Consider the following 13,973-nt stretch of genomic DNA (forward strand, 5'->3'; position numbering starts at 1 on the left):
TAGTTGACAATAACAAATTATTTCTTAATGGAACTGAAAGGCCATTACATAAGATACTTGTAGTACTATTCACACAAGATCAAGATTACTCCCTAATCTACAACTAGCTTCCACTGAGATGAAATTAACTTACCACAAGTTAATTCATAAATTATTAAGAAGAGGCACTTACACCACGATTATTTAAAATACCAATAGAAAGGTAGGATTTGCAATAATTGCAAGTTTATTGACTTAAAACACCAATTTTCTTTTTCACTCGATTATAAGTTTGGAAGCCTCGTTGAGACTCTCGATTTCATATGAATAACCAAGTTTGTCAGCTTGATTTTGGAACTCTTTCATCTCACCTTGTGAAACTTGGAATCCCACTAACACACTTGCATCAAGTTCTCCCTGTCATGGAAATAGAAAATAACAAGTTACTTACACTAGCAAAAGATATTATATTATTACGTTATCTAAAGGATAAGAATTTAAATTTTGTGTACTAAACTGTGTATACAATCAGATTATTTGTAAGGTACTTTTAACTAGTGCCACGGGGGCGTCATCCACCTATAATAGTTAGCAATAGTGAATAAACGAGTAATCGGTCTGAAGAAAGAAAAGGAACTTGCTAGACCTTCCGAACAAAAGTTAAATTACACCTAGAAATGATAAAATAAAAACTCTTTATACTACCGGTGTATATAAATTAAATTCAAAAGATAATTATAAGTACTCTGCAAATATAACCGTCAATAATAAGTGAAACTAATTGCCAGAAAAATAACATCATATGCAACATGCTTCTGGTAGTTTAATTATACTTTAGTATAAATATTACCCTATTTTCATTGGAAGTCATATAAGTTAAGTCCAACCAAAAAATGAAGATTGTGATTAGTAATTAATTACCTGTTCACGGTAATGGAACAAAGTTATATTCCAACAAGGGCTGAAAGTATCTAAGAACTTCCTCAAAGCTCCAGGTTTCTCAGGGAATATGAATTGACAGAAAATCTCATTACTAGGATCTGATCTGCCACCCATCTATTAAAAAAAAAAAAAATCCACATAGAAAGCAAGAATTGATATGATTTTATTCAAAACTAGTTAGCCACATGATAACAAAATGAATTATTTAAGGACTAATAATATTACCAAATGCCTTATGTGTTCTTTCACCAAGTCATTATTTGAGAGATTAACAGTATTAAATTGTGATGATTTCATCCTCTCCAACATTGCATCAACATCCGATTTTTCATGAACATCAACACTGCACATTAAATGAACAAATAAATAAAGCTAAAGTCTTAGATACAATAATAAAAAAAAATCTGCTAACAAAGATAAAGCAATCTAAAATTGAAGGAAACTTTAATTACCTGTACAGAACTAGAGCTTGTTTCCTTCCAGAACTATATCTGTACGTGCATTCAGTAATATTCAAAGAGTCCACCTGCAATTCAAGTTAAAAGTCAGTTTCTTATACCAAAAAGAAATAGTAGTACTGTAGAGGTGTTAAATGGACGGGTTGAACTAAATTTGAGTGGATCAAAATGAGTTGAGTCAATTTAGGCTACATATTTCGCCCAAATCAGTCCAACTTTTAGATGAACTGAACTTTCGAGATCAAAATAGGCTAAGTTAATAAATGAACGAGTCATTAACACCCCAAACGTAGACGGATTAGACTTGCATATTTTCATCAGTCTAATTTTGCCACCCCTATATAATAGTAAGCAAAATGTATATTCTTGAATATTGTCGCACCCATGTTGTACCCTCCAAAATTCACTACTTTTGGAGTACCGACACCGTGACACGTGCCCGACGACATTTTTTAAAAATTTGAATTGGACTGAATTGGGTTGACCAAAATGAGATGACTTAATAAAAGAATAGGTCATTAACCCGCCCAAACTTAGACCGATGTCATATTTTCATAGACTAATTCTTCCACCCCTATATATAGTAGTAAGCAAAAAAGTGTATTATTAAATACTGATGCACGTGTATCGTATCCTTCAAAAATACACTACTTTTAATGTACCGACACGCACTCAACGACATTTTTAAAGAATCCGAACAACATAGATCGATATAATTTGACTAAAGTAACTTACTTGTTCACAGAATTTCTTGAAGCTTCCTGGTTCTTCTGGCATAAAAGTAGCTAACAAAGCTTCTCTCTGTCCACCAATTTCTGCTAAATCCACTATTAATTTTAGCTTGCTGAAGTCCATATTGGCTCCACTAGCAATTGCTACAACATTTTCATCTTTAATGTTATAATATTTGCAGTATGCTGCTGCTCCAGCTATGGCAAGTGCACCTGATGTCTCTAATATGTTCCTTCCTTCTTCAAATACATCCTATGCATTGAGACAAAAAATAAACGAACAATTAATTACATGGAAAACTCTACAGAACTTAAAACGTTCAAATTTATCTATGTACTATTTGGAATTGTTCAATTTTGCTTTTTGCTATACTACAGAACTTAAAACGTTCAAATTTATCTATGTACTATTTGGAATTGTTCAATTTTGCTTTTTGCTATACTTTTGGTTCATTCATACCTTTGCCGTTGATAAATCGTTCTGCCCTTACCATTAACGAAACTCTGGATTGAAATGATTGGAATCCACGTTTCCAAAAATTTTGAGAAAAAAGTTCAAATTTTACCCCTAAACCTTTGACTATGATTTAGAATTATCCTCTAGTTGACCTCTATTGGGGTTAAAAATAACGGAGGGCAATAATGTTCAGTTTTTAATACTTCCTCCGGATAAAAAAAAGAGTCCACTTAGCTATTTGCACACCCTTAAGAAAATACTAACTCTTAGATAAAAATAGATAATTTGACTAAACTACCCCTAGTTAAATAGGCATTGAGATTTGATCATATAACACTTAATAGGGGCAAATATGAAAAAACAAGATTTATTCTTTCTTGATTTGCTAAGTGGACTCTTTTTTTGATCCGGAGGGAGTAGTTCAAGGGAGAATTTGATCATTTTTCCTCTTAAAAATAATACCTTCATAAGAAAAGGCAGCTAGGATACATAAATTACAATAGGATACTTTTATTTCACATCTAAAGTAGCATTATGAGTTGTGGTGAGATGGACAAGATCCATCAACCTTTAACTAGACGCCTAGGTTTCAAGCCTTGTGAATGACAAAAATCCTAACCTTAAACAAAAGTATCAGGTTCAAGTCCTGAGAACAGAAACAGAAAAATTCTAGTAGAGAGCGCTTATCCTTTATTAACCTTTACAAGGCACGAATTCAAATTAATCGAGCGCCGAAGCGCATACCGGATAAATATAAAAAACGTCTAAAGTCGTGTGTATGACAAAAGATGTTTGTCTAACCTTTACTGCAGTACTAATAGCATCACGATCAACAAGTACCATTCCATCAATTAAATCCTTGCTTAAACGAAAAGTCACTTCACCAACAAGTGCAACAGCAACACCATCAGCAAAATTATCAACTTGTTCCAGCTTAACTCTCTCTCCATAATGCAATGACAATGTCATTGAACTTGCACCAAATGGCTCAACTCCAATGATCTTTGTGTTAGGGGCAACTTTTTTGAAAAAGGCAGCAACACCAGCTAATAGACCCCCACCACCAACAGGCACAAATACTGCATGTATATCCTTAAGTTGACGGTTTATCTCTGTTCCAATTGTACCTAAATGCGTATGCAGAAGTTTTTCATAGGCAGTGTCAGCATTTAAAGAAGTAAATAGATGAAATAATCACAGATTATAGTGATTGATGGCTCTTTAAATCCGCAGAAATTGAACACTTTGGCATGTGACAAATTGAAATTTAGATCAGATTTAATAAGCTTACGACCACTAAATCGATATTATTGATGAAAGGAAATTCAGGTATGTTACTGTGACATTTTTAACGAGTTTTCGTTTCTAAAAATATATTTACATTTTACAATAGCAAAAGATTTTGTGGAGCCATTAGAGGAATGAGCGGAGGGAAGAGGATGCTAAAAAGTAGGGGGATTTAATTAATTACCAAGTTGAATTTTGTGGTTTTAATAGGCATAAATTGAAGTTCAAAATGGACCCGTTAGTGAATAAGAGCATCATTAGCCTACAGTATTAAATTGCGGGAAAAAATAACCATTTTTTTTTATCTTTTTAATTATCTTAATAATTTTGTTAGCGGAGTAAGAAAATAAAGACAAATACATGTCAGTTTGTTAACAGCGAGGGCAAAACTAGACATATTTACAAAACACAGAGGCAATTTAGGACTTCTTTTCTTAAAAGTATAATTCTATAGATGTTTTTTCCTCGTTGAAACAGGACAAAAATACTTTATTCTTTTTATTTATATAAAGTAAAATTTTCCGATAAAGCGAAATAATGCAATAATGCTTGGCCTAAGATGGCTGCGCCCCTATTAGTACCTTGGCCTATGATGACATCTGGATGATCGAAAGGTGGGATGAATGTGAGACCTTCCTCTTCAGCCAACTTCAATGCATATGTTTGAGCTTCATCAAATGTGTCACCCTCAAGTACTATTGTACCACCTAAGTTTTCAACTGCTTCCCTCTGTTCATTTGCAAAAAAAAAAAAAAATGGTTTTGTTTTTTAGAAAACAAATAATTTCATAATAAGTTATTCTTTCTGTTCTGGATTATGTGACAATCTCATTTTCTTTTTAGACTATTTTAAGAAGAATAATGACATTTTTCTAATTATGAAAATAATTTAATCTAAACTTAAGCCGGAGTGGCAAATGGATGATTTTGCTGGATTTGGATGGATCAAAATAGAATAAATCGATAAATGAGTCATTGTACAACTCTGCCTAAAAGTTAATTGCGTTGAAACGAGTTTGCTCAAGATCGACTAATGTCTAAATATAAATCATATCTCAACTCGTCCAACTTTTACCAAGTTTTTATTTCATTGGACATTTTTTACCTACTCCAATTTGTTTGATTACCAAACAAAACTAATAAAAAAAATTCTACTTCATTATATCTATATATAACAGATCGAAAAAAAAAAATTGACAATATTTCTTATGAATCAAAAGAGTCTAACTTTTAGATAGACTGAATCTGGATGGGTCAAGATGAATTAGTTAATGAATAAGAAAGTTGGGCGGGCCATATTAACATGGGATAATCTTGTCACCTGACCCTACGGAATACATAAACTTCTCATTTTCCTTGATGAGAACATTTTATAGTCACCTATCGTCCAGTATTTTAAGAGGCGAGAGCGGAAGGTGGGACGTTTTATATATGCCTTGACGAGGCGTAAGCCCCGAGGCACGGGGCGTAAGCCCCATGAGTATTTAATTTTTAATATTTCATAAAATAATATAATTATAATAAATATTTTTAAATAGGTAAAATTACATAAAAAATAAAAGAAAACTGTAAATAAATGAAAAAATAATATATATATATATATATATATATATATATATATATAGATGTGTTTGATCCTGATCACAAAATACTAATTAAAGCAATCGATAATACACCACTTACAATTTGTATTTATATATAACATAACTTTACAAGTATAAACAATACAATGATATAAAAGCTATTATGAAATGCAAATTAACTCTAACTTCTTAACTTTCAAACAATGAAAAGTCACAATTTCTTGAAACAATATTACTATCAAACTATCCATTTTATCTCCCTATAAGCAAACAATCAATAAAGCTTTATCAGTACTATAATTAAAATGTAACTCCTTCATGAATAAAATAAAATTACTTTCAAATAGAGAAATAATAAAATATGACAATTTTGATACATAGGACAAAAGACCAAAGATAAGTGAAATGTACAATTCAGCTATGTATTTTTAAAAGAAATATTAAGAGATATTTACCCTCACGATGTTCTCAAATAGTAAATATGCAATATTACGATTTGTTATTTGCCTTTTAAAACACTGCTATTGTCATAACATTTTTAGGACTAGTTTCAGGATTTTATATCCACGTAAATATTAGTATAACCAAAGATCACAAGTACTTCCAAAAGTCTTTCATTTCTTTTTAAATTCTTACCCGATCAAATAAAGTCACCTAAATTAAAAGTCTTATATAATTAAAATATTGCAGTATATCTTATTTATTACCTTGATCACAGGGGTGGTAACAGGCATGACAATCTTAGCAGTACATTGAAGTCTCTGAGCACCTAATGCTACTCCTTGTGCGTGATTTCCAGCTGATGCTGTTATAACCCCTCTTTCTAATTGCTCCTTTGGAAGTTTGGACATCATGTTGTAAGCTCCTCTAAGCTTGAACGAAAACACCTATAAAAATGCCAATACATTAGTAATGCAGTCTTTTAATAACAATATAATGTTATTTGTTAGGATATTTTTTAACAGCTATAGCGATATACTATTATAAAGAACATATGATATAATATACATAATAATAATAATATGAAAAATCGATTCTTAAGAAACATTTGACATCTAATAGTAATGAAATATTGTTATAGATGATGATTGTTATAGTCTAAAGAAAAGTTTGATTGTGTTAATTAGTCACAGACAATGCAGAAATATTTGCATATTTCCAACTACAAGAACTTCTTCTTTCTTGTTCTTTTTTGTTGGCCAAGCTTGTGAGAAATAAATAAATAAGCATTTTTGAGAAGTAATAGAAGTTATTTTTGGCTTTTTAGAAAAAGTTGAAACAAATAGTATCTCCCAAAACTAAGTGCTTTTGAACATTTTAGGATAAAATTATCCATATCAAAACTTCATCTTTTCCAAATTAATTACTCCTTGCGTCCCAATTTAGCTTTCAAAAGCTCTTTTCGAAAACATCGGTCAAACTAATAAAAATACTTCTCAAATGGTATAGCCAATTATACACGTACAAACTGCTACTTTCTTAAAGCTCTTTTGCAAAAGCAATAGTACTTCTCAAAATAAGCTGATTTAGGCGACTTGACCAAACAGGTTCTTTAAGACACCACGCAGATTTAAAACATGTCATAATATTTATGTAATTATCATAAAATTAAAATGTTAAGTTCAAATTCAATAATTTCTAATTTAGAAAGATTAAACATACGGACTGCATATCCTCTCTTTTGATAAAAAGGTTAACTCCAAGCCTCTTTGAAAGCTTTGTAGCGTGCTGCAACGGGGACTCGATAGCAACATCGTACACTCTCGAAGACAATATTTCAAGCAAGTACTGGAACAATTCTTCACTATCGCCACCCGTTGGATTATTCTCTATCAATTTTCCAGCCTCGATGTCCTGCAAGGATGCAGGAGCACTCACCACCGGTGCTGAAGAGTCAGATAGAGAAATTAATTGTGACATCTTCAACGGCAATGCCGATGGTCTCACCCTTGAGCCACCCATTTTCATGTTACGGCCAGTAGTCGATATTTTAAATGTGTCATTGCGGCCAGCAGGAATTGCCGCGGTTCGACTAATTGTTGTAGATTTGGGGTTGCTGGTAAAATTATGTGTTGGAGCTAGACAAAGAGCAACCATATTTTTCTACTATAATTGATCGAAATCTTTACTCACTATGATAGTAGATAGATAAATTTTTATTTTCCTGATATCACTTGCGATTTAAATTACTCAATAGAAGGGGGTATATATAGGCGTAAAATTAGAAGAAGGGAGTTACGTGAACTTCATGCACACACTCATGACTCACCTAAAATGTTTGTACATATTGTGGGGTCCAGTCCCCATATTCATAGGAGTGTACTAGGACCGGGTTAGTTCGGATTTTTTAAACACCAAATCAAACTAATCGCGTCGGATTTTTAAATTTATACACCAAACCAAACCAATAAAATTCAGCTTTTTCAACCTCGGATATTCTCGGGTTATTCGATTTTCTTGGGTTTTTCGGGTTTTTTTTTTTCGGAATAGTCTTGATACAATACATATAACTTTTACTTCAAATATTTCTGTCCTAGTAAGATACAACTATATAATTAAGGTGTTTCTTAAGAAAATAACACAAAATGTGAGAAGAGTGATGATATTGTATTAAAATATTTCAACAAAAACTAATAAAATCGGTTAAAATAAATATTGCTAATTAACAAGCCATAAAGAAAATGACCATAATCTAAAAATACTAAGTCATGCTAAAATAAGCACGGCTAATAAGTATTAATTACATGACAAAGAAAAAAAACTTAAGTTATGTATTTTCACTCTCTAAACTAATTATGCAAAACTAAAGAATAGATATCCAACATTATTGTCATTCCTAGTGGTAAATTGAATTTCTTTTGTTAGCGTTAGTGTTGAGCTGGTTTTGGTTTGAACTTTATTTGAGTTACAAATATTCATAGGATATAAAACTTATTGACATTTAAAATTCCAAGTTCAAGCTTGAATAATATGATAATAGGTAATAAAAACTACGAAAAAATATAAGAAATATTTATAAATTCCATTACAAATAAATATTTTTATGTATAAAATATTTTAAAAATTGAATACATGTAATATCGGGTTGGTTTAGTTCGGTTTGACTTTTTTTTAGTTAAAACCAAACCAAACCAATTATGATCGGGTTTTTTTTCTCAACACCAAACCAAGTCAAACCAAACCACTAGTCGGGTTTTTTTCTCGGTTTGACTCGATTTATCGGTTTGGTGCGGTTTGTCAGTTTACTTTGTACACCCCTATCCATGATTTAAGGGAAATATTTTCTTCCCTTTGACAAAATAAGTGAAAACAAAATGCAGCAATTTCATTTGGCAGACACAATTCTTAAAAAAATTGGCATAGGTCAATCAATGTCAAGAAGAAATACGGGCAGTCTTCATCCCTATAAATAAGGAGCACTTGATTAGTTTACAAACACACCAATCTCAGACAAATACATCTGAGTATTTAAAGAGCAGAGTAAGGTATACCCTAGACTGTGTAAGAAAATAATCTGTGAAAAAATAGAGTGTGAGCGATATTGTAGTGAGGTGCGAAAACTAAAAGAGTATTATTTCTTTTGAGTGTGTAGTGGTCTTTGGAGTATTTATACTCGTGACTACACAATGTAAAATTCCTTACTATAGTGATATCAGTTGCTCCTCTTGGCCCGAGGTTTTTCCCTTATTCGAAAGGGTTTCGACGTAAAATCTTGGTGTCATTATTTCTTCTTTTTATTCTTGCTAATTTAACCATAACTTAGTGTTCCGCGTTTATTACTAATACCGTGAATCTTATTTTTGCAAGTCTATTTTATTCCCAACAAGTGGTATCAGAGTCAAGGTTCTGTCTGATTATGCTCTGTGGTTGTAACAGAATCTGAACTTCCACAACAGAAAAGAATTACTTTGGTCTCCTAATAAATAGTATTTATATTTGTGATAAACGATGGAAGTCAACACTAGTAGAATGGTTACTTTGAGTGGCTTAAATTATGCCATTTGGAAGGGTAAAATGGAAGATTTGCTCTATGTCAAGAATTTTCATCAACCAATCTTTGCTACTAAAAGCTTGATAATAAATCAGATGAAGAGTGTAATTTGTTACACAACGAGGTTTGCGGCTTTATTAGACAGTGGGTTGACGATAATGTGTTGAACCTTATTTTTGGGGAGACACATGCTCGGACCCTATGGAAGCAGCTTGAAAGTTTGTATGCTCGAAAAACTGGAAATAACAAGATGTTTTTGATAAAGCAGATGTTGGGTTTAAAATACCACGATGGTTTCGTGATGACAGATTATCTGAATAATTTTCAGGGGATCATGAACTAGTTATCTGCTATGGGCATTAATTTTTATAAAGAAATTCAAGGCTTGTTTCTACTTAGTTTCCTTCTAGATTCTTGAGAAATTCTTAGAACTTCATTATCAAATTCTGCTTCGGATGGTGTGATCTCTATGGATCTTGCCAAGAGAAGAATGAAGATATGAACAAAAAATCTCAGGGTTCCTCCTCATTAGATGTCTTGGTGACTGACTCTTGGGGGAGAAACAAGAATCATGATTTTTAAAATAGAGAACATAATAAAAGTAAATCCAGAAGCAAACTTAAAAAAATCTAAGAAAAGGTTGTCAAATTGGACAAGAAAATCCAGAAAAACTTTACAATGGGTGAGGTATAAATATGACATGGTATGTGAGGAAGTATTTTATTATAATTATATTGTGGCCCCTACCACTTTATGCTCTTCCTCTTCTTCCTTTCTTCTTCCACGTTTTTTGTCATTTCTCTTTCCTCTTTTTTCTCATTTTCTTTTTTTGTATCAATTTTAAAATCAATTCTATTATACGCAGATCAAATTTTTTAAGATATTTTTCCGTTTTATTATTTATATTTTCCATTTTTTCTTAAAAAAATCACTTAAACTCCATAAAAGTTTAAAAGAAAATAGTTGGTACTCCAAAAAAAAAAAATTAATGCAAAAACTGATAAGCAAAAATGAATGTAGGATGCTTTTAAAAGTAAAATCACCTTAGAAAATTTATTGGAATTCTTTTTTTCCTTTTTCTTTTGGTATATATTGTTCGAAGTTGCTACATTCTGTATCCGAAAAATTCAAAGTTTTAAGTGTCATCAAAGTACACCCTGAATTTAGTGGTGTGCAAAAATCGGTTTAACCTATAAACTGAACCGAAAAAAAAAGTTATTCGTTTAGAAATCTATTTGGTTAATGATTTTTTAAGTTCTAAGTTTACTCGATTTCAAATTTTAAGTTCATAAAACTTAGAACTTAAAAAATCATCAACCAAATAGATTGCTAAACCAATAGCTTCTTTTTTTCGGTTCAGTTTATCGGTTAAACCGATTTTTGTACATCACTAAATTCAGGGTCTACTTTGATGACACTTAGAACTTTAAATTTTTTGGGTACAAAATATAGCTTCATATTTGGCTATCAGTTTTTACATTAATTGTTTTTTAGTGCGAATTATTTTCTTTTAAACTTATACGGAGTTTAACTGATTTTTTAAGAAAAAATTAAAAAGGTAAATAATAAAACGAAAAAATATCTTAAAAAATTGATATGTATATAATAAAATTAATTTTAAAATTGATACACAAAAAAAAATGACAAAAAAGAGGAAAGAAAAATGACAAAAAACGTGAAAGAAAAAAGCAAGAAAGGAAGAGCATGAAATGATGAGGCCCATAATATAATTATAATTATAATAAAATATCTCCTCACATGCACCCATTGTAAAGTTTTTGGAAAATCCCAGGGGCATGGCCCCTACCATAGATGGAAAAGGTAATTGACGACATATCAAATCAAATCAAACGACTCAAAATGACAAATCGCACAAACCAACCATCATCATCATGAATGATTAACCATTACTTTCCTACTGTGGACCGCCACTATTCTCTATTATGGTCCCTACTGTGGACCGCTATATCTCTTGTCATGTCAGCAGTATCCATTAGATTTATTTTTTTGAATTTCTATCACACGGGGGATGAAAAGAAAGTGCATGTAGAGGTAGAGCCGGAGGGATAATAGAATTAACGGAAAAGGTCTAAAAATATCCTTGAACTATTGAAAAAGGTTCATAAATACTCTTCTTCCACCTTTTGGTCTAAAAATACCCTTAAAGTTTGTTTTTGGCTCAAATATACCCCTCAAACTAACAAAGTTAAAGTTAACTCTTTTAAAAAGTCAAATGACATTTTGTGATTGGACACATATATTATTTAATTTAAAAATTAAAAAATATGAACAAAACTGAATTTTTTTTTTGCATTTTGTGAATTAATCAACGAAATATGTTTTGTTTTTGCATTTCGTGAATAAAAAAATGAAATAGGAAATTATAATTTATTTTTGCATTTCGTGTATTGAAAAATGAAATAGGATAAAAAAATTAATTTTGTTCATATAAAAACAAAATTGGAAAATATATTTTGTCCAATTTTCCAATTTCGTTTTTATATGAACGAAAATAATTTTTTTTTATCCTATTTCGTTTTTTAATACACGAAATGCAAAAAAAAATTATAATTTCCTATTTCGTTTTTTTATTCACGAAATGCAAAAACAAAAACATATTTCGTTGATTAATTCACGAAATGCAAAAAAAAAAAACACACAATTTTTTTAAAAAAAAATATGTAAATTACGGAATTTTATTATTGGCAATTTGTTTTTTAAATCTGGAATTTTAAATTACTGGAAATTTATTATTGGCAATTTTTTTTTTTAAATTTGGATTTTTTTTTAAAATTACGGAATTTTATTATTGACCAATTACAAATTGCCATTTGGCTTTTTAAAAGAGTTAATTTTAACTTGTTAGTTTGAGGGGTATATTTGAGCCAAAAACAAACCTTAAGGGTATTTTTAGACCTAAAAGGTGGATGGAAGGGTATTTTTAGACCAAAAGGTGGAAGGAGGGTATTTATGAGTCTTTTTCAATAGTTCAGGGGTATTTTTGGACCTTTTCCGTAGAATTAATTTACAGTTAGTGTGTAGTTTGTGGTTTTATCAGTTTAATATATGATATATATACAAGTTATTGGCTCACTTGATAGTAATTTAATATTTTAAGAAAAAGGTGTGTTGCCTTACTAAAGATTTAGAATGAAATGAGTTAGGGATTCATAATTATTTTATTGACAGATAACTAAGCAAAAAGAACGTCTTACAAAGCATTTAAGATCGAAAATTTTATATGCGTGTTATCAAGTTAGGTTTGACCAATCTCTAAATTAGATGTAGTCACTATTACGATCAAATAAGTGGTAGTTCATATATTAGTATTGCTATAAGTAATATGATGTTTATAATACATCGACAGGATGAGTTTTATTTGATTTCCTTGATGCTAAATGATCAACTTAACTCAGTGATCAAAGAACTATTTCTTTATGACAGGTTTTATTGAATCAAATCCAATAATAGGTAAATGATCTTATTAGATACTACAATTTGTACTACAGCCAAAACCTGGCGCAATATCCCACTTCCTTTTTTTTTTTTTAAAATAAGGACGTGTAAAATGAATTCAATTAAAAATTATAATTTGTGAAAATTCATAAAACCGAACCTAATTAGGAGAGATTGAGATATAATAATTATTATTATTACTAAAACAATTCACAAACAATCGCCGGAATATACGTTTGCAAAAAGAAATTGACACATATAAGTGCAAATTCATTAGATCTCGAATTTGTCACTGCCAGAGTGCCGGTTCCACCGATCTATGAAGTCTTGGTAATATATTACTATCATCGAGTATGCTTAATAATGTAAGAAAAATGTGCTAATTAGGGAGACGTCATCATCACCAATTTAGAAAGAACCAAATACTAGAAAATAGAGGCAAGTGGTGAAAGAGATTGCCACGTGCCTCAAAACTAGAGATCAGTAGAAGAAAAATTCACAGCAATCATGATATACTGTTATAGTATTTGGCTTATGGATGATATTGAATTGTCGCTGTCCATTGTCTTTTTTCGATGAACCTACCCTTTTGTTTACTTTGATCATTGAAAAAGTTGCGTCTTTCACTTCTCATTCTTACCATTAATGTGCTATTGATCTTTTAATAATTCATATGCAGGGATAATCTTGAAATGAGTAGCAGAATATGATTAAATTGAATAGAAAACAATAGACTTTGGTTAAGATTAGAAGTAGAGGCGGATTCAGAATTTTAGGCTCTCTGTGTTAGATCTTTATGAAAATTTAGCATTCAATTCATTGTATGTTTAAAATTATAAGTCTAGATCATCTATTATTACAATTTTAATGATTTATATTCTGCGCTCAAAGTACTAAATTCAGATGAACCTCAGCTTCCAATTAGAATATTGTATTCAAGTAATGTTAGGTGAATTGCAAGTATTATAATGCGACTTCAATCTCATTTTGGTATTGTATTTGCAATTTGTTACTGGGAATTAATGGTAAAGTGAACCGTACAAGTGAGATACATTGACCTTCAAATTTTCGAACATACATCTAAATTGTT

At 30.8% G+C, this 13,973-nt stretch overlaps 1 protein-coding gene across 1 annotated transcript; it reads right to left on the reverse strand.

Moving 5' to 3' along the window:
* Window positions 1-3: 3 nt before the first annotated feature.
* On the reverse strand, window positions 4-7,629 carry LOC132629953 (threonine dehydratase-like). The gene is made up of 9 exons (XM_060345388.1): window positions 7,099-7,629; window positions 6,144-6,323; window positions 4,436-4,583; window positions 3,369-3,694; window positions 2,115-2,363; window positions 1,374-1,447; window positions 1,147-1,264; window positions 901-1,035; window positions 4-396 (listed from the first exon to the last, which is right to left on the reverse strand). The coding sequence occupies exons 1-9, from the start codon at window positions 7,531-7,533 to the stop codon at window positions 256-258; spliced, it is 1,806 nt and encodes a 601-aa protein (XP_060201371.1). The 5' UTR covers window positions 7,534-7,629; the 3' UTR covers window positions 4-255.
* Between the last annotated feature and the right edge of the window lie 6,344 nt (window positions 7,630-13,973).

This window comes from Lycium barbarum, chromosome 3 (assembly GCF_019175385.1).
Source record: "Lycium barbarum isolate Lr01 chromosome 3, ASM1917538v2, whole genome shotgun sequence".
Lineage (NCBI taxonomy): Eukaryota > Viridiplantae > Streptophyta > Magnoliopsida > Solanales > Solanaceae > Lycium > Lycium barbarum.

Bases quoted from the DNA above. Each gene is read 5' to 3' on its own strand.
- LOC132629953 (XM_060345388.1), bottom strand. From the start codon at position 7,533: ATGGTTGCTCTTTGTCTAGCTCCAACACATAATTTTACCAGCAACCCC. The intron at 3,695-4,435 runs GTACTAATAGGG...ATACGCATTTAG, and splicing joins AGATGTCATCATAGGCCAAG to GTACAATTGGAACAGAGATA. The intron at 1,036-1,146 runs GTAATATTATTA...TTTTTTTAATAG, and splicing joins AAGAACACATAAGGCATTTG to ATGGGTGGCAGATCAGATCC.